At 37.4% G+C, this 27,350-nt stretch overlaps 2 protein-coding genes across 2 annotated transcripts; one reads left to right on the forward strand and one right to left on the reverse strand.

Moving 5' to 3' along the window:
* The first annotated feature begins 1,858 nt into the window (after positions 1–1,858).
* Rab3GAP1 (RAB3 GTPase activating protein subunit 1) lies at positions 1,859–27,324 on the forward strand. Its single transcript, XM_046609356.2, has 13 exons — positions 1,859–2,183; positions 2,355–2,640; positions 2,919–3,055; positions 3,848–4,061; positions 4,184–4,592; positions 5,483–5,697; positions 23,341–23,398; positions 23,604–23,691; positions 24,714–25,033; positions 25,233–25,332; positions 25,730–26,049; positions 26,119–26,322; positions 27,027–27,324. The coding sequence occupies exons 1-13, from the start codon at positions 1,988–1,990 to the stop codon at positions 27,255–27,257; spliced, it is 2,778 nt and encodes a 925-aa protein (XP_046465312.1). The 5' UTR covers positions 1,859–1,987; the 3' UTR covers positions 27,258–27,324.
* Positions 3,869–21,103, reverse strand: haf (leucine-rich repeat and fibronectin type-III domain-containing protein hattifattener). The gene is made up of 7 exons (XM_046609357.2): positions 20,411–21,103; positions 9,805–10,679; positions 9,433–9,745; positions 8,241–8,836; positions 7,737–8,169; positions 7,351–7,530; positions 3,869–7,172 (listed from the first exon to the last, which is right to left on the reverse strand). The coding sequence occupies exons 1-7, from the start codon at positions 20,412–20,414 to the stop codon at positions 6,886–6,888; spliced, it is 2,688 nt and encodes an 895-aa protein (XP_046465313.1). The 5' UTR covers positions 20,415–21,103; the 3' UTR covers positions 3,869–6,885.
* Positions 27,325–27,350: the final 26 nt, after the last annotated feature.

Here is a 27,350-nt window from a genome sequence, read left to right on the forward strand (position 1 = left end):
TGGATGAGGACACTTTGCAGGCTGGTCCCTCAAATTACTTCAGAAACGTGTCTTCGCGAATTAGAAAAGAAGAAGAGAATGATTATTTGAATCAATTTTCAGCTCTACATCCAGACTTGAAAATGACCGAAAGACCGCCAAAAGATCCACAACCATTAAATCCACCCCGAAGCAAACGATCGTTAGCTGAAAATATATCAGAAATTGGATCTACCAAAAGGAGTTCCAGCGTAAGATCGAAAAAAGGAAAAGAGAGAAGTAAACACGAAAGTAATGCGTACATCACAGTTTCAAATACTTCGAAAGAAATATCTACCGTTCTTGCTGACGAAGAAATTCCTTCTCGGGATAAAAATATTAACAAAGCCAGTTCACTCATTTCCCGTAAAATAGGCAGCGCATCCTGCATTCCTCACCTTAAAAAATCCTCAAAGGCACGAAAGGAGGGATTACAGTGTGAATCAACTTATCACCAGAATAAATTCTCAGAAAATGATCAACATCCCAATGGTAAATCTACTATCAAGAATTCCCAGTTTAAGGTGCACTATATTTCACCTGATGAGTGTTCAACTAAGCCAATAGCGGAATCTTCTTTCACAAATCGGCCAAAAAATTACACAGATTTACGTGAACCGGATAACGAAGAATCTACAACTGCAGCTACATCCTCCGCCTCTGATGATCAGAAGAGAGCGGACAAGACTGGAGCGACTTTAAGATGGAAAATTATCATCAAACATAATCAACCGACTCCATCGCAAACAACGGAAAAATCCGATTCAAATTTTACCGACAGCTCAATAATTCCTGCTGCAGAAGATGATGCTATTGGTCAATACATAAGAGAAGAATCACGAACATAGAATAAACAAAATTACAAAATTGAAGAAAAAAATGCGGTATATTTAAGAATCTTATGTCTGATTATCTCTCTGTTCATGTTATGAAATTTCTTAAATTAAATAAGTTACTCAAGCATTCGTTGCGTTCGTAAGTTACAAATTCACAACTTGTCGATGCGTCGAAATCGTACTCATATAATAAGGACTTCGAAACCAGGGCTACTCCGTAAGAAGTATAAACTTCACTAAATAAAACTAATTATAAAAGCAATTATTTAGCGTCACAAAATAGAATAGATTTTCTTGAATCTTGAGAAATCTTGAGAATTTTAGAATTATTGCGATATCTCAGGTATGACTCAAATTCTAAAGAGGTTCTGGAAAGAATTCAGATTCTCTCCGAATTACTTTTTGGATTGAAAATCTAAAAAACTCCGATTTTATACTTTTTGACTATTACTGATCAAATCGATCAGTGCAAATTGGAATTCGGAGCAATTCACATGGTCAAGAACCGTCAAGAACCAATCGCACTCTGCGCCGCATGAAGGCCATCTTGAATTCTCAACCAATTGCATTCGAGATCATTTGGCGTACATTATAAAAGTGTGGAAATCTCCACATGGTGCGTTGGGCGCATGGTGTATGTCACGTGTATGTATACGTATAGTGTCGTTTATTTTTAAAATGGTATCTATTCGGTGAGAGCCAAATGGGTGCTTTCCATTTACTGACTCAAATCGACTTGTGTCGCTATTTCTTGTGTAACCGGCCAATCTGGGCGAAGGAATACACCAGAAATAGCGACACAAGTCGACTTGAGTCAGTAAATGAAAAGCACCCAATATGGTTTGCGCAGAACGCGACAAATGCGTCCGCTAGGAAACACCTCATGGACTCTGCCGACTCTACCCTACTCCTAGGGAAGTTTTAGCCCTCACAACTTGATTTCGTAACGCGACTGGGGATTTCGCAGAAATGCGTTTCATGCATAGGCTTCATGTTTTTAACACCGACTCAGCTCCAACTGCTTATGATATACCATCGGTGAGCGCTCTTCCATATTCTGTCTTCTGCTATAAATTTGACGTTTAGAAATTTTGAAGTATCAAACCGAATGTGAAGCTTTGAATAGCTGCAATATGAATAATATTGAAATAGAAGACACTTACCATCACGACTTCACCACAGCTTCCGAGTGGGAAGTATTTATTGCGCGTTTAGAGGAGATAATTCGAGAATGGAAATTACCCCGCAGCAAAATATGTTCACCTTTGAAAAAGGGAGATTTTATCAACCTCTCGTGGGAAGCAACATCTGAAAATGTACATTTCGCTGGTTAGTTACTGCGCAGGTTATTTCTTTCTAAACAATTTTTTTGGATTGGCAATTGCAATGAAAAACATACCACACAAATTCGTTTTATCGCTAGATGACTCTGTGCCATTGTTTTTCTTCCATCAACACTAGCAATAATGCATCAGCTTTTTTGGTGATTCATTTTTTCAGATGTAGAATTTTCTCTCAAACATATCAACTTGATAACTCCAAGTGACGAAGCGATTCAAAGTTCCATAGAAGAATGTGAGGATAAGAGAAGTCAATGTCTAATGGATGCCCTGAATTCTACGAACGATTTTGCATCGTTAGATCAGGAACATCTCAATCTAACAAAATATTATGGAATAAGAGAGTTCATCATACTTAGTCCTGCCAAAGAAGTTGCGATAACTGATGAGACTCGCATCAAAATCCTTCTCAGTTCAATTACAATTGCATCGAATAATTCAAATTGGTTCGTATATTGGGAAAAGACTGCAATGCATGCAGAAGCAATGAGGCACGCCAAAACAATTTCTGTATTCTTGATTATCTGGAAGATGTAATAACAATATATCAATTGTAATAGGGTGAGATGCATATTACACCCAGAATGTACAAGTAATGCAAATAGTTGTGATGTGAAATGTAATGACATACAGAAAATGTGAATGGCAATGTCTTTTGCACTATATAAGGTAGCTCAGTCGAATATTGTTCGGGTATCTTTAATTTAACGTATGGTATTTGCAGCGAAGTTCCTATGTTTGTACAAGTTCAAGAACCTTGGCAATCATTTTACCTAGGCGTGAGTGAGGGGCGTGGAGTCTGCAGCCATTTCGATATGGTGCACTTGAAGAAAGTTCCTCCATACTGTAAATTCCTCAATGGTTAGTCTCATCAGTGTGACGTCACCTAGAGGGTTATTTATTCGTTGCTGAATACTAATGCAACTGACGCAACTGTTCTACCTGGCGTCTGCATAAGTGGATCTCTCTCACCCGGAATCTATGTTTAGCAACGAATATATGACCGTGTATATACTACTTTTTCTATGGTACTTGCATGCTTGATTGGGATTTAACACTGTGGCAAAATAATATAGGATAGAGATGCGTCCAAGTGGGCCACTTGAGAAAGAAAAATTATTATGGTTGTTAGTATGTCATATTTCTATTGCTGGTTAACTATAGGTAACGCAACTATTTCACTTTACTGTCGACAAGTATTTTTTTGGACCTTCTTAGTATGTGAAAAAAAAAATTCTAAAATTTGTAACCAACCCACTTTACCGCAGTCTCTCCTACTACTGCTGCTAGAAAAGAGTCACATTTAATCATATAAATCTATTTTTTTCTCATTTTTGAGCATGAATCAACTAAATGGGATAAACTAGACGCACAACGACTTGCACAAACTTTTTAGTTCTCTAACAATTGTAAAATGAACCTAAAACAATCAGCTGATTACTGCTTCGACGCCACATTGCTTCACCACAACCAAATGTTGAATCCTAGAGTCAGCCATGACATTTTTTAAAAACATGTGACTGATATCCTTCATAATTGAATATTTAATTGTCAAAATTTTTCACAACAAGTTATTTTCAATGATGCAATATGACTTGGGAAGTAATTTATAGCTGAATAGCAGTATTTGTTTTTTCAAATTATTGATTACAGGCTTACTAACACTGTTCAAACAAAAAATTACTGAGGGATGTGGGATCCGTTTGGATCCTGCTATGGTCTCTGCTCGTTTTACATATTTGCTCAAAGATTGGACCAGCAGTACATGGACACAGGATCCACCAGATTTTGATTTCATGCATGGTGAAACACTCGGAGTCGCGGAACTTGGCAAGCTTCCGTTTGGCGCTACATTTGATCCAGTTGGGTGAGAGTGTACATTTATGTATTGGAATTATAATTTACTCAGTCAATAATACACTTCCAAAGCAAGGAACAATTGAATCATGATAGATTGATGTTGAATATACCCATTCGTGTCATTTTCAGAGAGCTAATCCTTTTCACAACTTGGCCAGAGATGCCCGAAAATGTTGTAGTGGATAGTGAAAGTTACACAGATCTAGAGCCGCAACAAGCCCCAGAATGGTCTGTTCAAGTGAAAATGACGTCATCCCCAGCCTGTTTGCTTGGCGAATATTTGATAGACTTTATACACTTGTGTTCTAACCAGAAGACGTTGTTTGAATTGCTAGGTGATTTTGTAAGTTATACTGAAGGTGATGGTCAAAATTTGAGCTCCGCTTTTAATGCGTTAACGGAGTCTAGAGTACCGGCACTTTCAACAGTCGTTAGCAAGGCGGCAATCAAGAAGACAAAACCAGTTGAGGGTCCAATTTCGGAAGATATACTCTTACCAATACTTTACTTCTTGTTTCCAGATGCTGAAGATAACCCGGTGAGCATTAATGGTTCTCTACAGTGACAGCAGGGGTGAAAATAACTCTCAGAAATTTGACACGACCTTTTGTAAAAATTTTTCAGAAATATTCAATGTTTTTGAATAGTTCTGAGAAACAGCATTACCTCTACTGGAAAAGTTTAAATTACTCTGATAACATGTGAGGGAATCCACAAAAGTCTAGAAAATTTTTGGAAGAACTAATATTTGATAGGAACTTCATTTTCTACCAGCAATGTGGAAAAATCCGAGTTATTAAGTTTTTGACTATTTTTGAACAAATCAAGTTTGAGGTATAAAATCGGATGGGTTTCTCAAAACAACTTACAGATGCGTTTTCAACATTTTTATATTGACAAATTTAAAAACTCTGAGTTTTTCTATATATGGCTATTTCTGATCAGGTCATGTTCGAAATTAAAATTGAATTTTTATTGAAAATTGCTATTTTGTCAGAACTTTGTTTTGTATCATAAAACTGAAAATTCAGAGTTCTAGTATTACTACGTATTTTCCGACGGAACCGCGTTACGGAAAATTGGGATGGGTTTTGGAGAAAAATTAAAAATTTTGAGGAAGCAGTTGAAATTATTCTGAAATTATTATTATATAATAATTCTAAAATGTACTTGAAAATATCTAGACATATATTTGTGAAAAGAATATTTGCAATAAGACTAGTTTATGAAATTTTTTCAAGAGATTTCAACAAATATCAAGGATTTTCTATAAAGAGATTTTACAGAAAAAAAGTGAGAAACAGTCGGAAATTCACGTTGTTACTAAATTTGTCAAGATTTCTAAACGTTATTGAAAATAATTTTTACCAAAACAAACATTTGATTTATCGCGATGATCATAACAGTCTTTACGTTTTACAATTTCAGAAACAACCGTATGCCAATGCAAATGCATATAATGTTGAAGATGACCAGTGGAAAGGCGTAAAAACTGCTGCAGTAGACAGTCTTGTGTGGAGGTTGTCTATTGTCGCTGCTCATTGTGCACACAACCTTGGTGGAGCACCAGCTTTGGCGCATCTGTGGCACGAGTTTGTTCAAGAGATTAGATTTCGCTGGGAAAGAAATATCCTCATTCCAGGGTAAGTAGAAAGTTAGTTTTCATTAGTGTGCATCATCAAACGCTTGAAGCCTGCAGTACTGCATTGTTTCTAGAATTGAATTGATAATATTCTCCATGTGCGTATGCCTAGACTTTTTTTTAAACATTCCCTTTACAAGTCACGTTTATGTTAGCCTGATTAATTACCTTTAGTCAAGTTAATTATCTGGGAAACTGTCTCTACATCGTCAACAAAGTTTCTTTTCTTTGATTTCTTTTCTTGTACTACATAATCAACGATTCCTGTCGCAACACAAAATGTGGTGAGGACAGTTTTACCGTTAATTTATCTTCAAAAAAACGTAAAAACTGTCTGGCAGCATTATTTTTGTAAAAATATTTTCAACACCTAATTTTTTTTTAATCGAACTTAAGCGGTAGAGTATGATACATTAATACCTAGCTACTTTTAGTTGACTTACGCTAAACGATTTCAAGAATTTATGGACCCAAAATCGAAAGTTGGGAAAAAGGATGAAATTGTTGAAAAAAATTACAGAAATGTTATTTGTGCCAATGATAGTGAATGCGATTAAAACTGCTCTCCTATTATGTGATAGAAATAAATCTGTGTGACTTTGAATAATACAAATTCAGATATCATCAATTTGAGAACAAATTTTATAATTAGAACGTTTGAATCGCTTAAAATCTAGTGTTTTTGAATCGGTTCTAATATGGGCTTATTTTACTCACTAATCAGACACCCTGGAAAATTCTCGAGCGATTTTATGTCATAGTATAGTTATAACGTGAAAATCTAATTGTTGACTAACATTCTTTGCACCGTACTTACAGAAATATATTCTTTATCCAATCTAGAGTTAACTGTTTGTAAAATTTTGTTAAGGTGATCTTTGAAAGCCTCTATAGTGAACATAATGAGCCTGAAAACATTAGAATTGGATCTAAAACACCAAAATGTAATGATTTTGAATTATTCAATTAAAAGTAGTTTTTACAAATTGTTGATGACATCTTAGCTTATGGTACTGGAATTTATTCAGATTCACTGCTATTACATAGTAGGGCACTATCATCGGTACAAATAATATTACTGGAAATTTGTCAAACGATCTATATTCTTTTCCAAACTTTTGATTCAGATAGTGGGGCCCATTGATTCTCTAATATGTTTGAGCAGAATGATGAAGAATACACATTAAGATCATAATGGTACAAGACCACCCCTCGTTGTTGGGTTTCTGGCCATATAAATATCCATGTCATGATCCGTCCAGTTGTTTTCCTCGTAGTTCTTCAGAGTGTGATTTGAGTCTGCTAAACTGTACCTACTCCCTGGGCGAGGCGGGTCTTGTTCTAATGTGCGATTACGCGATCTCGGACGCTGTCGCCTAGCTGATGTGTGCGGCTGATGGGCCTGGTTGGTCGGGAAGCTGGCCCGTGAAAGCCTGTCCGACGCCGCTGCGAGAGACTGGCGTGACTGCCGTAATTCTGAATTATAAGCAGAATTATTGACAAAAAAGCCTATAAGTGATGGATACTGATCCTGGTGTAAATTTTTTTTATAAAATGCCATAAACAGAACTCTGAATCACAAAATTTTCGTGAGATTTGGAGCAAACAAATTTTCATCGGAGGAAAAATGTGAAGCGTGGAACTTTGAACTCACCTGGTCGTGAACTGATAAGATTCGATGGTACGGGATTTGACCCGAAATATCGTGTCGAATTGTTCGAAAAACTATGCTGTGACTGTCCGTCAGCAATTGACCGAGTCGAGACTTTTCCGACACCAAAATGTTGACTTTGCGGCCTCATTTCATCGATACATGCAGCTCTGTTTATCGAACCTATTAGGAAACGAATAAAGATTATTAATATCCCAATGAATGGAATCAAAATTGACCGTTCCATCGATTTGAGTGTACAAACGAGCCATAATTATCAGAGTGTGATAACTTGACTTCACAGAGAAAGTATCATGCCTCTGGATCGTGGGTTGTGCTGAAACTTGGGATCATTTTCTTGGCTTAAAATATCGAGCAAATCATACAACCTTGGCGTTCCATTGGGAAAACTCTTGGCCTAGGGATGCTCCTAGTGCTGTAGGCTGATACTTGGTCCCAGTCCTTTTGATTGTTGAATGCGCTCAAAGTCGCCAATGAAGACAACGGTCCACCCGGGCTTGGAGTTGGCCCAATACCTGAACAACAATTGACCGGTAAGCCTGCGATAGGTCCACCCATTTTATTTTGATCCAGATTATGGAGGGTGTGCAATTTCCTGGCTCTTCGTCGATTCGCGACGACGAAGATCACGACGGCAACGACGATTGTCGCACAGATTGCAGCGCTGGCTGCAATCGTTATTTTGTCCATGTTTGAGGTCGGCGAATTCTCTGTCCTCACTTCCTTGCATTGGTTATACGGAACATTCGCAGGGCTCATGTCTGTCTCTTCCGACGAAACAACGCAGACTATCATGCACTCCTGAAATCAAGATCTGAATACGTGAATTACACGATTTAAACATTGTAGACGGTTGAATGTCACATTTTTACCTGAGCGGGAACGTTCTTTATTTTGAATTCACGCTCATTGTTGCCAAGCGGTGGACCCGACTTGAAACTAGTCTCACCAAAGAGACGGTAAATTACTTTGAATCCAATACTGTTCAGGCCTTCAGTATCCCAGTAGATGATGACTGTGTTATCCTGCCTCAAAACGTCTTTGACGATGATCCCCTTGTCGGATCCCCTTGTCATTTTGTAAATAGGAGATCCGAGGACCAGTGGCGGTTTGGGCTGGTGTTGTTGTAAGATACTGTGATCTTGCTGATGCTTCAGAGGCGATATTGTCGTTCTGGTTATGACAACGTTGCCGGTTCTACTCATGGAGGGTCTGCTGGTTGTCCGCAATGTTGTCGTAGAAACAACTGGGTCTTCTGTGATCTTTTCCAAATTAACAACCGAACGATGTGTACTGGATGATGACGGTGATGGGGGTGCAGTTGATGGCCGTTGAGTACTAGTTGTTGACGTACGAGTCGGTGGCAACACTGCTGGTACTGTGTCTTCTTCCACATCACCTACGATATCTTTTGTATCCACACTTTCTACCGTGCCAACGGCAATCACTCCAGTAGGGCAGACCAGTTCTAAAATTGTTATCTCTATAAATACTTGATATTCGACACACAGAGTATTTCTGGTAGAAAGTTTTCGTTCATAAACTGCAAAGAAATTTCATTCAAATATTATGATTTTAGAGAAATTTTAGAGCGTTTCATCGCATTTCGGAAAAGTTTCCACCAGAGTTGATATGCTAACAACTCAACGTTTTTCTAATAGTTGTCGGTTTTCACATAGTCTCAGCAGATTATAGAACGTTTCTGCTTGTACCAAAACAATTTTAACACCATTGAATATGAAGCAAATAATTCAGGGCAGGTGAATCTGCGCTTAATAATATTTCAAATGTAATAAGCAGTCTTACAATATCGGAATCTCCAATTTCAGTATATGCCATCTTGTGGCAGTGAATTTACTACACTAAATAGGCCTCTGCGTTTTTCTCTCGATGTTTTTTGCATTTTGATACTTATGAAGTTGACCAAAAACGATCAGCTGATGACCTGATTCGTCGCCATATTGTTCTAAAGACGCCCGCATAAAGGATACCAATACTTATAGCAGTTTTAAGATATTGAAACAATAACCCTACGAATGAAAATCAAAGCAGAGACTGTCGCACCTTCGGATTTGATGCTGTAAAACGTTCTGTTCTGCAGATTTCCTGGGCCACCACAAAACTGGGGTTTCTCTCGACTGGTAACTTGCAGGTCCTGGTTGCGTATCCATTCGATAATCCAGCGAAGCTTGCAGTCACAGTTTAAAAATGGTCCACCAAAGCTCAAACCGCGCAATGTTCCGTTGAGGTGCATTAACGCCGCTTCAGGCACAGTCGGTAGTGGATTGCCATCAATTGCAAGTAGCGTCAAGGACGGATTACCTTGGAAGGCGTTTGCCGGTAGTAGGGTGATCAGATTGAACCCGATGTCCAGAACCTGAAAATTGATTATAAAAAAACGATGGCCTGACTAATCACAACAAATGACATACGTACTCTTAAATCATGAACACTGTTGATAGCCGCGGTGGGAAAGTCGGGGATAAGATTGCTCAGCAGGCTGAGTGAGCTCAAAGTGTTTTTAATCCCGTAAAAAGCATCGGGTTCGATGTTTTGAATGAAGTTTCTTTCCAAATTTAATCCAGTCAGCGCGTCGAGTCCGTCGAATGCCAGCCGTCCAGCTGACCCCGGAAGTTCCCGCAGACTATTGTAAGACAAATCGAGGAATGCTAGCGTTTTCAGACCCCTGAGTGCTTCCGGTATTTTCTTCTGCCTCGTGCCCTTCAGATTCAAGTTTTTGAGCGTCTTGTCCAACCCCCTAAACGCACCCGGAGAAATGGTCACCTCATTGTCGGATAGCTTCAGCGTGATTAGATTCAGTTTGGCAAAAGCATCGTCGAGCACCTTGGTCAGTTTGTTCATCGATAAATCGAGGACCGTTAGATTTTTCAGAACTTCTACGGAGCGCGATGGAACTTCCGTTAACTCGTTATTTCTCAGGTTCAAGTTCTTCAGGGACTTTTGCTGGCCCTTGAAGGCGTCGCTCTCAATCGTCTTGATGTGACAACCCGAAAGTTGGATGTTGTTAATGTTCAACGTCGATAGTGAACCGTTCTTAAGTACGCCGATTGAACTGTCGTTGACGTAGAGCAACTCTATCACGATGTTCGAGGCGTACTCGTGCAGGGCTCCGACCAACTTTTCGTAATCCACGACATCGCACTGGACGGAAAGTTCTTTCGCTAGATTGTAGTCACAGATACATGAACCCTGTAGTTCTGCAACATTGTCACCCCATGGACACGGAGAAGTTGCTGCTACTGCGCAGAATGTCCCTGCTAGAAACAGCAGCAGCTCAACCACCGGGTAATCTGCAAATTTACAAAATTAACGTTACTAATTAATGTGAACTCACAATTTAATTTTTTGTTTTTTCCACGCAAGGCAGGAAGTCGTTAGACATAACCATCCTGGCAATGGAAACAGTCCGCTTTTCACTAGATTTCTGCGTTTTGAACTCTAGAGAATCACATTGAGACTGTTCTCGAATCGACACTTTCAATCAGCGTATGTGATCAAGATTTTAACCGACAGTGTCTCGAAAGCAAGCGAACATATTCTCATGATTTGGTCTCAATATATGCGGTTCTGACTAATTCAGAACTGGTTACATTTTCAACAAAATCGGTCGAGCCATTTCTGATTTATTTGCTAACATTGGAAATTTGGTTGATCGACGGTACATCAAGAACGACTGAACCGATTTTGATGATTGCGTACTGAATTGATGCAGTTTTAACTAATTCCGAATTCGTAAAATTTCGAGCAACATCGGTTAAACTGGTCCTGATAATGAGTTATTTGCAATAATTGTAATTTTTTTCAATGTTCGATATCTCAAGAACGAGTGAACCAATTTGAATGATTTTAGTCTCAATCAATGCAGTTCGTTTCATCTGAGACTTGATTAGGTTTTGAGTAAAGTCGGTCGAGCTATTGCTGAATTATTTGCGAAAATGAGAAATTTTTGTTCAGGATCGTTATTTTCGCAATAGTTACGGGAATAGCAAAAAGTTCTACGTCTGGTCCTTTCAGGAGAGCCGTTTTTCGCGTTTTTCTCCTCGACCGAACGGCTAGTGGACATTAATGTATATCTGTACAGTACTGATAAAATATCGCCGACAGTTTGAATTTTCATATATCTGATATATCATATATTTCGCCGTCTCTTTTCTATCGGACACACGCGCCGTTGGCCAAGTCCAGCTATTTCAATGTGTAAATGGAAATTGAATTTAATTATTACGGTGCTTTGATTGTACACGGGCGTTAGCTAGCAGCATGTCCGCGCCTATGGGCCCTGAATACCACGAGGCAAGTGAATTCCGTTACGAGTTAATGCCCCTTGACAAGGCGCATCTCCATGTTACTTCAGATATATACCGCGATTACCAATCGCATTTTGTTACGCATTGACATCAGCGTTTTTGCAGTTCATTTCGAAAGTTACTGAATATGGACCGCTTGTTTGTACGGTATATTCTTGAGACTATTATTGTCCCAATAAATCGGGGCAGTTGAGTTTCAAGCCACATAACTCGACGAAAAAAATTGTTAGCGTATTATCAAGAAAGCATTGGAAAGTTTATAGTTTTCCGCATTCAAGCAGTCCTTAATCATTATTCTACAAAATTTGGAACTAGAGATATTTGCTAGTTTTTCTGCAATTTTTCACTGTAAATAAACTACAACGCGCCACAGCTAATTAAAAACGTTCCGAAAATTTTCATATGTTTCCCCTGACTTTTGAGGTTTTTAGAGTACTTAAGTACTTGTAAAATTTCAGCTTACCGAAAATTATGATAGTTACACAATTTTCGAAGGATTTTAATTTTCGAAATACCGTCGTACTACAAAAACGTCAGAGTGTGTCTAGGAATGATTTCAATATTTTCAAAACGTTTGTCTGGAATTGTGGTGTTTTGAAGTTGGGCTACGGTAAGAAATTATGTTAAAACTACGTTTCTTTACACATAGCAACCGGTGATTCTAGTTTCAAATTTCTTAGAACATTTACGAAGGTTATTTAACGGTACAAAATTCTAATATCTGCAATGGTATCTTAGTTAATGCGCCAGAATTTTTTTTCCGCCTTAATGAACTTCAGATCCAACTGCACTGATTTTTTCAACGATAGTCGGCGTAACAAAATCGATTTTACTTTGTAGTGACACGAACAATATCATAATTCACACAACTGTAATTAGCTTTCCCTCAACTTCGAATACTGGAACGTTCTACAAATATCTATAATTTTGCACAATAAACACGAAGAAAGAACAATTCAATGATCACAGAGTTAACGCAAATGAAATAATTTTGTCATTCGAACAAATTACATGAAGACAAACGCAGCAGTTAATGAACAGGATTACAGTACTCCGTCATAATGATGATTTGTTGATACGTACACTCCCATTTATCTTGTATATGTATACCAAGACTAGATTGACGAGTAAAAAGTAAAAGGCAACTTCATTCAGTGAAGTTCTTGGCCTTTTTGTATCTCATCTCTTTCACCGCTGAACACTTAATCAACATTCAAATGAAAATATGAAGCATCGATACGTTTATTTAATTTTTTATCTAAGTATGAAAAGTAAAGGTCAAACCATTGCCAAACGACGAGTGACTTGAGCATTGAGTTAATTACAGGACCTGTCTTATTACAGTCAATTGTGGGTAGTATGTCGAACCAAAAAATATAGAAGTTTGTATTTGAGAATATTATAAACTTAAGTTATAACAAATTTGGAAATGTGACCAAACGGCGCTGGGTGAAATTGCATGAAATTCCCATGTATGTAATAATTATTTTTAAAGCTAGTGAAACGTGGGTGTTTTTAGTTACAGTTGATAGTACTTGAAGCACCGGTACAGGCAATTAATTTTTCCCTACTAGCTGGCTGATCGCGTCAAGGCAGCTACAGTAGGACGCGGAACACTTGTTAACCGGGGCACGAGGCATCGTTCACGCCACTCATCCACCGTGGCATGCGTTCTACTCCAACGTCCTCGGCCTAGCGCTACTCCCGACACCGTGATAAGAATGCCTTTACACTCGACCGTTTCACCGGGTCCTACAATTAAGGATCAATCGGCCTGAATCTAAAGTTGCAAGAGGAGAGAAAAAAAAACCGTTTAAAAAGCTCCTTCAATGTTATCAACTTCAACGATGATGGACACCAAACTAAACACGTCCTACCTCCCTACTATATGGTAGAAATGAATTTGAGCGAATTTCTATACCTCAAGCTGAGATATCAACAATTTGCTGCTGAAACAGATTCATAATTAGAAAGTTCGTAAGGATTAAACTCTGATATTTTTTATTCGATTCTCATGTTTTGGACCTGTTTTAATCACCATAGAGATCTCCAGAGTCTGTCCGAAAAAATTGTTATAATCAGATATCTCCAGGTAGGAGAAAAGTAGTAAACCACTGAAAAAAATGAGCCCAAAAACATGAAGATTGTCAATGTTCTAATTATAATACCTCTCGTCAAATTGTTCACATCTTAGCTTGTGTTATTGGAGTTTTCTCAGATTCATTTCTATCACATGCTAGTGATGTTGTATCATTCGTGTTCATCATCATTGACGCAAATAACATTGAGGAATATTTTTATGGCGGTTTTTCTCTTTTCCTACGTTTTTATTAACACGGTCGGACCGATTCATCCATCGAGGCGCAAGTATCCCAAGTCCAATTTCACTCCTGTAGTAGGCATACCCATAAGTGTGGGTTTCTATGGCGTGCAACTGCAACTGCATGACGGTGCGGCTAACGATGCTCCAGTAACCGACAAATTGTTGTGCCGAGCCTGCGTGGCGATACACACTTCCCGTAATTTACCTCCGTAATTAGTGTCGGATAATATGGTTCTTCCAACCTTTTACTTCGTGGCTACATTTCTCTCATACCCTCAGCCATCGGCAAAACTGAACCGACGAATGTCAACAAAATAACAAAATAAAATCTTGTATAAAAGGATTCGTATTTTCGCAAATCTCAACTATACCTCAAACGATTTTCCTAAAAATTCAACCAGTTCTAAGTAACGATTTATTGCGTTGATTGAGACCAAAACGATAAAAATCTGTTCAATCGTTTCCCAGATATGGTTAGATGAAAACTTAATCAGATGGACATGTATCTCAAAACGCGACAATTTACTGAGAACTTGACTCTTCATTTTTGAGTGATAATAAAATCTTCCCCTCTCCTAAGAACGAAACCTTCAAAAGTGGGATCCACAACTTGGTGGTAATCACTTCGATACACAAAATCAATAACGATTGATTGCGTTGGAAACCGTCGCGAATGATATTTAAGGTCCCGGGTCATTATTTAGTCTTAAGTGAAACCATTATTGAGGGAAGAAAACTAGGATAAAAATCTCAAACGCGTAACAAATCACTGCGAAAAATACGGGCGCGGCTCCAGCAACATGGCGTCACACCTGACGATCAGCTGATTGTTTTAACCCTGGTATTGGCTTATAAATTTCTCGATTGTAAAAGGACACAAAACGCTATTCTTCTATTATTTTGTTATACTAAATGAACGAAGAGTGAAATACAGGTTAAAAACAACTTTTATTATAATTAAATATGACCGCATCTTCCGTTACTTATTATCTAGTGCACTTTTCTGGGTTACAATTGTTCCGCGAACATCGAGTTTTACCGGTTCGGTAACAACCCGGGCGTTCTAACGTGGCGAATTGAAAGTCATAATTATTTCACAAGCATCATGCAGATGTCGACGTAAGAGACGAAATAACGCGTCTGAGACGACCGGCCTAATGGAATCTCTAGCCTTTCACTTTCGGTCTCTTTTGACTCTCTCCCTATAGTATGCGATTCGAGTCAAGACCGCCATATCATTCAAATTGAGGCGCAGAATTCCTCCTGTCAAAAGGATTGTTACAAATTGAACAGCGAGCATTACCGATATGTCAGTGCTGAACTGAAGATCTCTCCCATACTATTTGGCATTGACTTACACTACGGGGAATACCCACAAGTAAAAGAATTCCAATGCTGCTGAGAGATTTCTCTCTGATCTCATCGGTGACCTGAAGACGTAAATTTAATTCAGTGGCTGCGGCATTACAGAGAATTATATTGAACAATAATCATATAAGAATTCTTACTGAAGAAAGAATAAAAAGAACAAGAATACTTAAAAAAAATTCTACGTCGTCCACTGGAAAACATGTTTGGAATATTTGTACAAGATCTCGAATGACCGTCAATGGCCTTCTTTGGCAGCAACTCGTTTGTCAAATGTGATATTTACCAATTATCACGCGTTGAGCTTGAAAGACGCTCGTAATTATGGCACTTGGAGGTTGTGTGTTATCATTACCGTAAACATTATTGCAGAATAGAACAAATTTGACCTTTTCCAATTTTCGATGTTTCAAATTCCTAAGTAAAATATTTTTAATAAAAAGATCGACTTTGAAATAGTTTCAGGATTATGCAATCCCGATATAAAACCTCTCTAATGTTTCACGATATTCAAATGAGATGTATAATGTATCGAATACGAACCAATCTACTAGGACTTCGGGCCAAGGCCAAAAGATAGTGAATATTCATGAATTATCATAAAAACTTGATCTGAATGTACGAGGATTTTCAATCTCTGTATCTACAAATAATGATGGTTACTAATCCATTCCCTCTCTTGTCCCTCGCAATCCTAATGATTCATAAGGATATACCCTATCGTGTATGTCGGGTGTTGGTGCTGATTATTATTATTATAGTGTTAGGAACTTCGATAGAATCTGAATGTTCTGAGCTGAATGACATGTATACATTGATCACCCCAATTTTGTAATCGAATACATCTACGTTATTTTCTTGAATCATTTTACTGTATGATTCATTGGACAACTCTTGAGATCCAAAATATCGAAAGATGCAATCTGGCGGCACAAAGTTGACTACGTTAACCGTGTCGTATTTAATAATAAAAGTAGTTTATTGACCTATATTTCACTCTTTCTTAGCTAAATATAAGAAATAAATACTGTGATCGTTTGCACAACGATTTCCGTCTCTTTATATGCGTGTGATTTAACGGAAACCGAGACTAAATCGATCAGCTGATTATCCAATGCGACACCATATTAGACTAACCAAACTCATGCTTTGAATTCTAATTAGAGTAACCAGAAATCGATTACGACTGAAAAAAAATATTCATGTTTTAATATATGAAAGCTGAAGAAAGTGATTATTCTCATGTATGCGAAATTTCATTGACCTCATAGAAGAAAAAGAAGAATAGGCACAAAGGAAGCCTCAAAAAAATAATTACGATTCGATTGTTCCGAAATTGGCAAAAAATGAAACTAGCTTTATTCTGTCAAATCGTAAAACCATGTTTGAAGGGAAAAACGAAGAGAGCCGGAAAGGGACATTGTGCTACGTGTATGAACGTGAAAGGATCTCTCTCGCTCTCTGTTTTTGCCTTCGCCTCTGCGGGGCGTTTGCACACCGTCCATTGCGTGGACCGCGGAATGTTTCGCCGTGCTCCAGCGGATTTCGCAAGGTACAGTTGAACCGACTTATACGAACTATTTGCCTTGTGTCTCACAATCCGTCTGTTTCACTGAAGGCATACACACCTCGTAGTAAAATTGTTGTTACGAAACGCGCTCAAGTAGGGTGGGAATATCTAGTTTTTTGCAACCGATACAAATTAATGTGTAGAAAGATAACCACAACGAAAAAGAAGAACGGTTATTTCAAAAAAAAAAAAAAAAACGCAGGCCTAGTTTTACCACTTATAAAATAACGTATAATAATCAGACTGGAATCGATCAACGAGGCGTAGATATGCGGTTCAACTTTTCCCTGTAGTCAAGAAAGATTTGATCTATCTCAGTGAAAGCGTCGGCGAAGTTGATAATCGACTATCTTATATATCAACCCATGGGTTGGAACTGCAATTACGGCTGGCACAGCCTTTGCCGGAAGCAAGGAAGCAGTTGCGGAAATGAAGAACCAGCCCCATTTGCAACAAACTTAATTTACCCTCCGTCTTCGCAAAGATCTTGAGATTTAGGTCGGCTTACCTCGCAATAACTCGTGCAATATTTTAAATCAAAAATCGATACAGGCAGAGCTGTAATTAGTCATGTTTTTGGTTAGGGCAATAACGCATTGGAAGTCGTAATCAGTTGATCGTTTTCGGAGAGTTTAAGTAATTTTGCAAAACAGGTAACATCGTGCAAGCTGTCAGTGCTCTATTTTGTAACATTAATTTGATGCAGACCAATAAACTTGGGAAAAAAACACTTTTATCAGTAAATACGACGGCCATGACAGTTAGCGCCATATATACTGCCTTCAAAGATGATTGAAGTTGATAAGCGCGAATCAGTAGGTATACGTCATAAATCGTGATCAATTATCAGGAATACAAAGTGATCGGCCAATCGCGCACAATCGTCGTTTACTGGAGTGTGAAGTGAACTGTACAAACAGTGTTTTTATGAATTCATTCATGGAGTGTTAGACTCATTGTCTTTGATTGCCGCTACGTATCCGCGTTTCAGGTACGGCAGCGACCGCAACGAATTAGAATCATCTTACGCATGTTCCGAGCCTTTAACGAAAATCCCCCTAAGCAACGAACTTTCTTCTCACTTTTAAGTCATGCTTGATTTAAAAAATTGATATTGCAAAAACGAATATATTGTTTTTCCGCCACGATACAAAGAGATTGGCGATTGTGTTTCGTACGTGATGTAAATACGTCGAAGAAGTTTCTATACGTATATTCTTGATTTCTTCCTCTAACCTACAGGTCCATATAATCATTGATGCATATTATGCATAACATGTGGTTCTTATAACAGTACATTCTACACAGCATTGAACGGCATGCAGAGCGTATAGTTTGTGCACCTGTGACGACGGGGACATCAACCATGCTGCTGCTGAACAGCAGTGTTCAAAACGGTCGAACACTGACGAAACTGTGTTTAAATTTCGAGAAAATTCGACTTTCCTTTTGCCTCGGGGCAAAATCTAATTCAAAGTTTGTGAATTGTAACTCAAATGTACGGATGATTGCTAATCTGTTATTTACTGTTATTCTTATAAGTTTCAATGTATTTTCATTTCGTGATACGTTGCATTTTCCTTATAATGCAGTGATTTGAAAACCCGTTGAAAAGAATTTATTCCAGAAAATCAGATGCGAGCTTTTAATCAAAAATATTTCAAGTTCGATTTTCGAATTTTACAATTTTTATCTTAGATTAGATATAAGATAAATGCGGATCTTCAACGAAATAGATTACGGCATAATGAGATTCTTTTGAAAAATGTGAAGAATCGTAAAATATTATAACTTTTCTCCATTTGTAGTTAGAATATTACCTTCATTATAATGTACTCCGTATTTTACGTAACCTCTTGCTATTATTTCCTCGTCCTTATTATAAAATAATAAATACGAAAGGAAAGTCGCGTTCGGGTCTAGATATGCAGCCTATACATGTATATATATATACATGTGTATTCTTACAGCTGCAGAATTATTCACGATTATATGTACAATTAAAATTGCGCTTGGAGGTATAAAGTTTGTAATTAAATATCTCTGATACATGTTATGTGCTTGTATAATGGTGTATTAAATTATAAATTCATTGTACCGGTTCCCGATCTCGCTTTTGGTCACATACAGCGTACCAAAATAATAGTAATAATAATAATGATAATAATAGTACAGCCAAGTATTTCAAAGCTTCATTTCTCACCAGTAAATACCTCGATAAGTCGGACCGGGTAACTGTTGTGCTTTCATTTACACATTTTTATCGCGTATCTAACAGTTTGCGAATCCCTACCGAGGATGAAAACACGTTTGTGGCATTTCGCTTTGAATGTGTGTCATTGAGGTGCGGAATACCTGTTTCATATGCATCAGGATCAGCTTCTGTTACCGATTCCTTTCGATAATAATGTTACTTATTCCCGTAGAACGGTATTTTTTGGGTACCTCGGAAGCATCATGCGAAATACGTCTCTGGTTGTTAATTAATAATGATCAAACCATGAAATAAGTTTTACTGAACTGTATTATTCGCATAAATAATTGCCTAAGTAGATTTTCTTAACTTTAATTGGCATGTTTCAGGTTTTCATAACTTTTGAACGTGAAGATCCTATAAATCTCTTTATCGTAGAGAAATCGCTTCCGATCTTGCATATCTTTGTAATAAAGTGAATGTCCTTATAATTCGTTGCGATGTTTTGAATCATCGCCAACTGCAGAGTGTATTGCTTGTTTTTCAACAAAATTCTGTCCGTCAGAAACATGTTTATTTCGCGAACAAACACTTTGAAAAGCAGTACCATAAAACCCTGCGTTAAAAATTCGATTTTGTATTTTTTTTGTACTAGTTAGTAGGTCGATAACCTGGTCTGAAATTTTACAGACGTGTGAATATACTTTTCAACTTGCGTGTATTAAAGCACGAATTTTTATTCTGTCGTAATCAATTTCGTGACTAAATTATCTCGAGACACGTTCGGTTATTTTAAATCGTGGATTCGACGAGAGTTTCCTCTTAACGGTAATAACGTTTACGGTCTTCACGAGTACGATTTTCGTTAACTGTGTTTGGAATAACAATTTCGCAAAACGGTGCAATGCAGAATATTATAATTAATATCATACTCCAGGAACATACAAGAATTACAAAGTACCGGTTCTCTTCGTGTTTCAAGATGTTCTTTTCTCAGCTATTATTAATACTGTTATAGTAAAATTGCCACTCGTAAAATAAAACACTGCATATGTTATTGTAATTGTGAAAACAAAATAAATTTAACTGATAAAAAAAATATATATTTATCGTAAATTGCGCACGATTAGGTATTGCTAATTGCGGATAATACGGTTTTTTTTTTTCTATTAAAATTTCATTAGCGTATTAATTTGCAGAAGTGAATAAGTCACGATAATGATCGTAACTCTGTTTATAAGGAATGCGGACATACTTACTCATTATTCACAGAAGACGAAGGTATAAAATTTTTTAGGAACACCTGTGCTTCATAGTTACATCGTAGTTCAGTTTAATCACATGTAAATTTGATGGGTTCACCAGCAGTAATTTTCCGATTTAATTGTTTCACAAAATTATTATCCTTCTTTTTTATTGTATCCAGAATAAAATTTCTTCCCGCCTCACTGTATCACGTGTATTAAAATTATCACTACAAGCATATATATATCCTTGATTGTAAAATTATAACAATGTTATCGAATCGATGATTATCTGTTGATTAATTGTTGTTTCCTGTGCTAGGAGTGATTTCCTTTCTTTTATTTACTTGTTTCTTTTATACGTTTTCTGATGCATTCACCGTTTTAACAAATTTATATCGTGACATTACGAGCTCGAGTATTCTCTGCGCGATTTTTTTTTTTTTTTGTTTTTCTTTTATCACAGCGATGGGTAATATTCCTTCCAGACAAAAATAGCGAGATGATAGCCCTGACCGATGGTGTGGATCAGTACCGTTATTTCCTTCGCAAAGTCGCGATAGCGCGTCGTTTGAGTTTTGTGTTCGTCGGACGACTGCAAGAACCTGCTTGCCTGGCGTCCGAACGCTGAGCTCGACTCAAGACTGATCGCGGTAGAGCAAATTCTAGGCATAGGCAGTGGTAAAGGCGAAGGCAAGTTCTCCCGTACTCAGTGTGCATCTACCTTCGTCCAAAGACAGACGAACGCATGGGGCAATTTAGCCTCCGGCTAACCGTGGGGTCATCGCCCACCTGTTGCTTGTTCAGTCGGAAGAGGAGAAGGAGAAGATGCTCGGGATGAGCACTAAGGTGTTTCGTTTCAAAGCCACAATGTTTTTTTTTTTTTTAGCCTCCAAGTGAGAAACTTTGTCACAAAAATCCTTGCGGAAGGATATATAGTTTGAATCTAATTTTAAAAAGTCCCTCTCCGGATTCGAAGTTTTCTCATATAATCGAATAACAAAAGGATTGTATCATCGGTTTTTAAATTGTTACCACTTGACCGTGTATTAATAATACGGACGTCGTCTTGGGAACAGATTTTAGAGGGTTAAATTTTGTATAAAACTGTCTCTGTCAAGACGGTCATTAAAATTTTGTTGTCGAGTCAATAGCTTAGCCACTGCAACCGTTTAAAGATGAACCTTTACATAGAATTGACTTTTGAGCCGAGGCTTATAACTTTGTAACGGTTTTGGTCACTGAACATTTAAATTTAATTCTCTGAAATCCTTCTAAGATGCAGCCGCGTGATAATAGTTTATTTTTTTTTTATTTTTTTAAGTTTCCCCGCGTTGCTCGAACGGGAAAATTCTAATGCTTTAGAGTAAAACTTGGATTCGAGATAGGGCTACGGTTTTGGCTAAATTTAACAAAATACATTTCGACATATTTTAACCCATGGGAGCAAGAAAATTTGAGAATTACTAAACTGAGGACTACCCTACTGTACAAGATTGATTGGTACAGTGCCCAGATTTATGAGGTTGAAGTTGGTAATATTAACAAAACAAAACATGGAAAAAAAATCACTATTTTGCAGCGAGAGTATGAATTTCAACAACTTTGACTTTGTAAAGGATGTTTTGCTTTGTCATGGCTTACTGAATTTCCTGCAATTATAACGTTGCGAAATAACGATTTTTATGAAAATTGCATCTTTATTTCAACTTGACAATCTTCAATCCCCGTCCAGATTTGCATTTTGATCTAAAATATCACAAGATGCCATCGGGGGGTTGGAAAATAATAGTCCTGACCGTGTCGCATTTAAGAAAAAAATTCGTTTTTAAATCTGTTTCACTTTTTCTCAAGGCATCGTAACTAAACAAACGTCTTGAAACGATTAGGTGATCATTCTATGCAACGTCATATTGCTAGTATTTTTGGTCCCGACATAAAACGTTAATTATAGATTTTTGTGTTTCCAAATGTTTTAAGAGTCCTCTATTTTCCTTCAAGTAAACGTATTTTGAAAATTATAACTTGTAGGCCAAAATATCTCATTGTCAGGTCAAAAACGTATAGTATTCTATGAGCCGTTGGGTAAGGTTTTCGTTATATTCTTACCAACGTTGTAAAGTTGATTTTTTGTTGAAAAACATCAGGAAATTCTTTGGACGGTCGTTTAAACCCAACAAAAAAAAATGTACCGGGTGGCATCAATCGAGGTTGTGGAAAAAAAAACGAAGATTATTAACAGTAAATTGCATGGCACCAGGATTGCTATGTTGAACGTTGAATCGCTAAACTTCTACATAAATTTAATTGCCAATATCTGAGCTTTAACAATTTATGAGTAGAATTGACCTGCGTTCTTTCCAACTGTCTCTGTTTTTTTTTTTTTTTTTTTACCGGTATGCAGTTTTCTTGTGCTTCCCTGTTCCACTTCAGAACACTCTCGTATTTGATTTCCGCGATAATTTTTGACTACTTTTGGTGTTTTAGCTCAAAACCTGCTTACCAATATCTCTGTGGCAATAAAATTGACGAAGTGATTGTTAGGATGAAAATAGTAGACATTAGCAAATCTTGCGGCACGTGAGAAACAAACGTTCGGCCACCAGGATTGTCTCAGAATCAAATTGGCAAATCTCGTAAACAGTTTATGGGCTGTTGCAAGGTTGTTGAACGTTACTAGGCACGAGACAAAAAGGAATAGAAGACATTAATTCTTTACAGTAATCATGATTATTGATTTTAATGGGGATGAAAATTCAACTGTTGTGTAACCCTGACGATTTCTACCTTCAAAATGTTTGTTTCGAAATTTTTCATGATAAATAACGCCGAATATTATGTTTAATTTTATTTCATTGCGTCTCTCGCAATACTGTCTATTACGTCATTTCTCACTCACGCGACGAATAATTATTGTTAAAATTATACTGTCGTGCCTTTTGCAGAATCGGATCTGGCTTTCCTGACTCAGTCCGCACGTGTTTGTTGCATCAAAAACTTCAGGTATCTACAATCATCTTTCTATTTATGCTACATTCAAGGAAGAGAAACGAAAGGGCTGATTCTGGTTCCCATAACTATATTCCTAAAAATTATTCATGAAAAAACATGTCCACTTTTTAATACAAGAGTGGAAAATACTGAGAAATCGTTAAATGATAAATATTTACTGTTTGAGCGTGTCTGTACCTCATTTTTATGTTTATAGATGCTGAACTGTTGCATTGAGCGAAAAAAAGTGAACGAAGAATCTTTGTACAAACCGCAAAGTATGGACATCGACGATCCCGATTCTGGTAATTTTATTTTGTTGATTGTCTGCCATTTTTCTCAGATTTTTTAGATCTCTGAAGAACACGTATAAATCTTCAAATTTTTCGACAATCCTTTTTCATCATCTATAACAGGTTCAAATACATGAGCACGATATTGAATTGGAATGAAACTCCTGAAATTGGGAACCTTAAATTCAGAAGAAAAATAATATCCATTGCTAAATCACGATTTTTATCCAGTTTTTGCTCTCTTCGATATTTCGCGTTGTACAGTACAGCATCTGAATTATAAATTCCATACAAAAAACATCCAAAATAATCTGATTTGATCCAAGATAAATAATAAAATATCAGAAAAACCGTTAGTTCATTTTTTTCCAAAAATTCAACTTTACTCAATCAGATAAATAACCTTTTTTAAATCGCGCAGTATCTGCATATTTTTGCTCTTAAATATCTGTGTCTTGAGAGTTACTTAAGTAAATTTTTAGCTCAAAATATTGAAAACTCAGTGAGTTATGATTTTTTGAGTGGAATGATCCATTTTCCTGTATTCCGTTGTGTCATGAATTTTTTGTTCATATTCAAAATTTCATTTTGTTAACGATAACTAATTTGCCTTGATATATAGTAGTTAAAGAGTATCCCAAAATTTTTTCATGTTATGCGAATCGATATCTCCGGATATATCATGAAATGATTTTTGATGTGGGGTCTCCAGCAACCGCGGTGTGACACCAGTGTTATACACAAAAGATGTGCAATGTTCGGGTTACATTCAGGAGACACAATCTTGCGATAGTAAATATATTACACTAACGGCCATGGCCATTGTTTTTAATTGTAAAAGTTTTTTTGCATCTTTCACTCCACATTGATTAAAAGTCAATAAACGAAGGTCCAACAACACGACGTGTTTTGCATCATGATATTTGGTAACTTTACCATAAACGACCACTACAGTCACGATATTGTCATAAAATAGGATCAGACATGTACCGATTAGATATTTGATACTTGTATATTTCATGTTCGGATTTTAGATTCAGATGAAGAATTTTTCGAATGTACAAACGAAGATTCAACTGAAAGCGAAGATACAGGGACAAAACGACAACGAAAAGTGAAGCACTCTTTATGGAACAGACCAACAGGTCGCCTAGCGAAGCATCCCGTCCTAAAGCTCTTAAAAACTGGAGGATCTCTTTATCTTCCCGTAACACAGGAACCAGTTCCAAAAACAGAGGATCAATTGGAAGAGGATGCGGAAGTTATGATGCAACTTGGGACAGACCAACGTGCCTCAGAAATGAGGGCGAGACTGATGAGCGCCTCACTTCTGTCCGATATGGAATCTTTCAAGGTAATGTTTTATGTTATTATCAATGGTTTGCAAAATTTGAGTCAAGTATGAATGGGTTGTACTGTCTGAACCAAAGTTAAGAAAAGGGAAAAACTTTATTAAAAAACAGCACCAGTGTTATTTGTCCCAGTAATAGAGAAATCGTCTTACCAAACTCAAATTCATCCAACACATAACTTATACTCGTCATTGATTCAAGGCTGCAAATCCGGGCGCAGTGTTGGAAGATTTTATTCGTTGGTACTCTCCTCGTGATTGGATTGAAGAAGAGGGTCTCGACGAGTGGGGACAAAAAAATGGTTGGTATCGATACAAGTTATTTTTTCATCAACAGTCAATTTTATCCGATTTTTATGTACTGTTTATTTCTTTTTCATTCAAGGCAGAATTGAACAAAATACCCGATCTAAAGTAATGGCGTGGTCAGAGCAATATGGCGTCACACTGGCCAATAAGCTGATCTGTTCAGTTTGGGTTTCAACTAAATTAAACGAATTTTAAGCGACAGCAAACCACGTGCAAGTGATTAGACTTCAGTTTAGCTACATTGAGTTGACAAAGAGTAAAATGTACGGCAGAAAGCGGCTTTTAAAATTAACTATGACTCGATTAGCGTAGTGCCAGATGCCATGTTTCGATATTTCAGACCTCAATTTATTCATCCATGTATAGCATAAAGAATCTTCTGTATTTCAGGCCATCTATCACCTCGAATGATGATCCCAAACAACCCTTGGTCAAACGCTTGGACATCGTCACAGCCGGTGCCTGCCCATCGCCAAAAACGTTTGTTCGATGATACTCGTGAAGCAGAGAAAGCAATACACTATTTGACATCCCAACGCCTTGGACAGATCGCCCAATTGTTGCTGCCAGTTCTTATGCATGCAGGGTTAAGCACACTAAACTCTCAGAAACAAGAAGCCTTGAGCAATCTTCCAGATGTTGTGCAGAGCATTTTGAGCAAGCTGCAGTATGCCACAAAGCCGATTCACCAAAAAATAAAATCATACGAGGTTTGTTTCAGTCTCGCTTGTTTGTCAACACTTGTTACTTATATGAAAATTGCCTGGAATTGTTTTCAGGAAATCGCACATGACATCGAAGGCATCGAAGCTTTGGTTGCACAGGCCAATTCATTGCAGCGTAAGCTGGGCGGTCTAAATCAAACAAAAGAGTTTACCGGGTTTTTGGTGCAATTAATGCGCGAGAAAGAAGTTCCAGTTCCTGATGCATTATGGGAATATGTCAGATCCCGAATAACGTCAATGTTTTACGAAGCTCAGAAGGTACTATGGGAATAATATGTGTTTAAGGATGAATGGGCAGATAACCGTCTGAATCAAAGTTGGGTAACAAGAAAATAGTGTTATAGAATTTCTGGATGTGTTTTATGTACCAATGATAGCGAACGACAATAGACAACTGATATGTAGAAGGGATTTTGAATAACACGAACTAAGATATCAAAAATCTGAGAGAAGATTTTGTCATTGGAACGCGCAAAATAATCAAAATCTAATGTTTTTGGTCTGATTCCAATGTTTTTGAGCTTATTTTGTTCACCATTTAGAACAAAACGGTTACGCGGCGTTATAACTCTACTGTAGTGTAAGATCTCTTGAATGTTTCCTGGACAATTTGCGGAGATCTCATCAGCGAGCAAAATGTACCCAAAAACATCAGAATTAGATGAAAAAGACGCCAGAGTTTAATCTTTCAGAATATTTCAATTGTGAAAACTTTCCTCAAATTGGTTATATTTTAGATTGGGTTATTTGAATTTGTTCAGATTCATTTCTATAACATAGCAGGGATGTTGTTTCATTTGTGTTCACCAATCATTGGCGGAAAAAACTTTGCCGGAAATTGCTGTATGTGTTTCCTCTTTGCCTAACTTTTAATTCAGACGTTACGACCCTAAATCGTCATTCTTAAAATGAAAAAATACTACCAGTTGTTTACCACTGACGAAATTGTTTTAATCTTACAGGCAGCGCACATGATGACATCTGTCAAGAACATTTCTGATGCAGATTCCCCTCGAGATGGTGGAAATGTGGGAAAATTTCCAGCACCGTTTTGCAAAGAGTTTATACTACGCGCTATTGCGCCTCGTCCCTCAGGAACATCAACTCCTCATCCACAGCGTCTGTACGCCTCCTTGAAACGCGACCACTTGCGATTGGCTGGGCTTTTCTCTGAAGACACGATTTTTTTTTAATATAATTTTTAATCTGAAGTTAATAATGTTACTTTCTATTGTTTGAGATAAATATGTACAAAATTGACGCTCGTTCATCACTTGTTTATTCCC

The sequence above is a fragment of the Neodiprion pinetum genome, chromosome 2, assembly GCF_021155775.2.
Source record: "Neodiprion pinetum isolate iyNeoPine1 chromosome 2, iyNeoPine1.2, whole genome shotgun sequence".
In the NCBI taxonomy this organism is placed as follows: domain Eukaryota; kingdom Metazoa; phylum Arthropoda; class Insecta; order Hymenoptera; family Diprionidae; genus Neodiprion; species Neodiprion pinetum.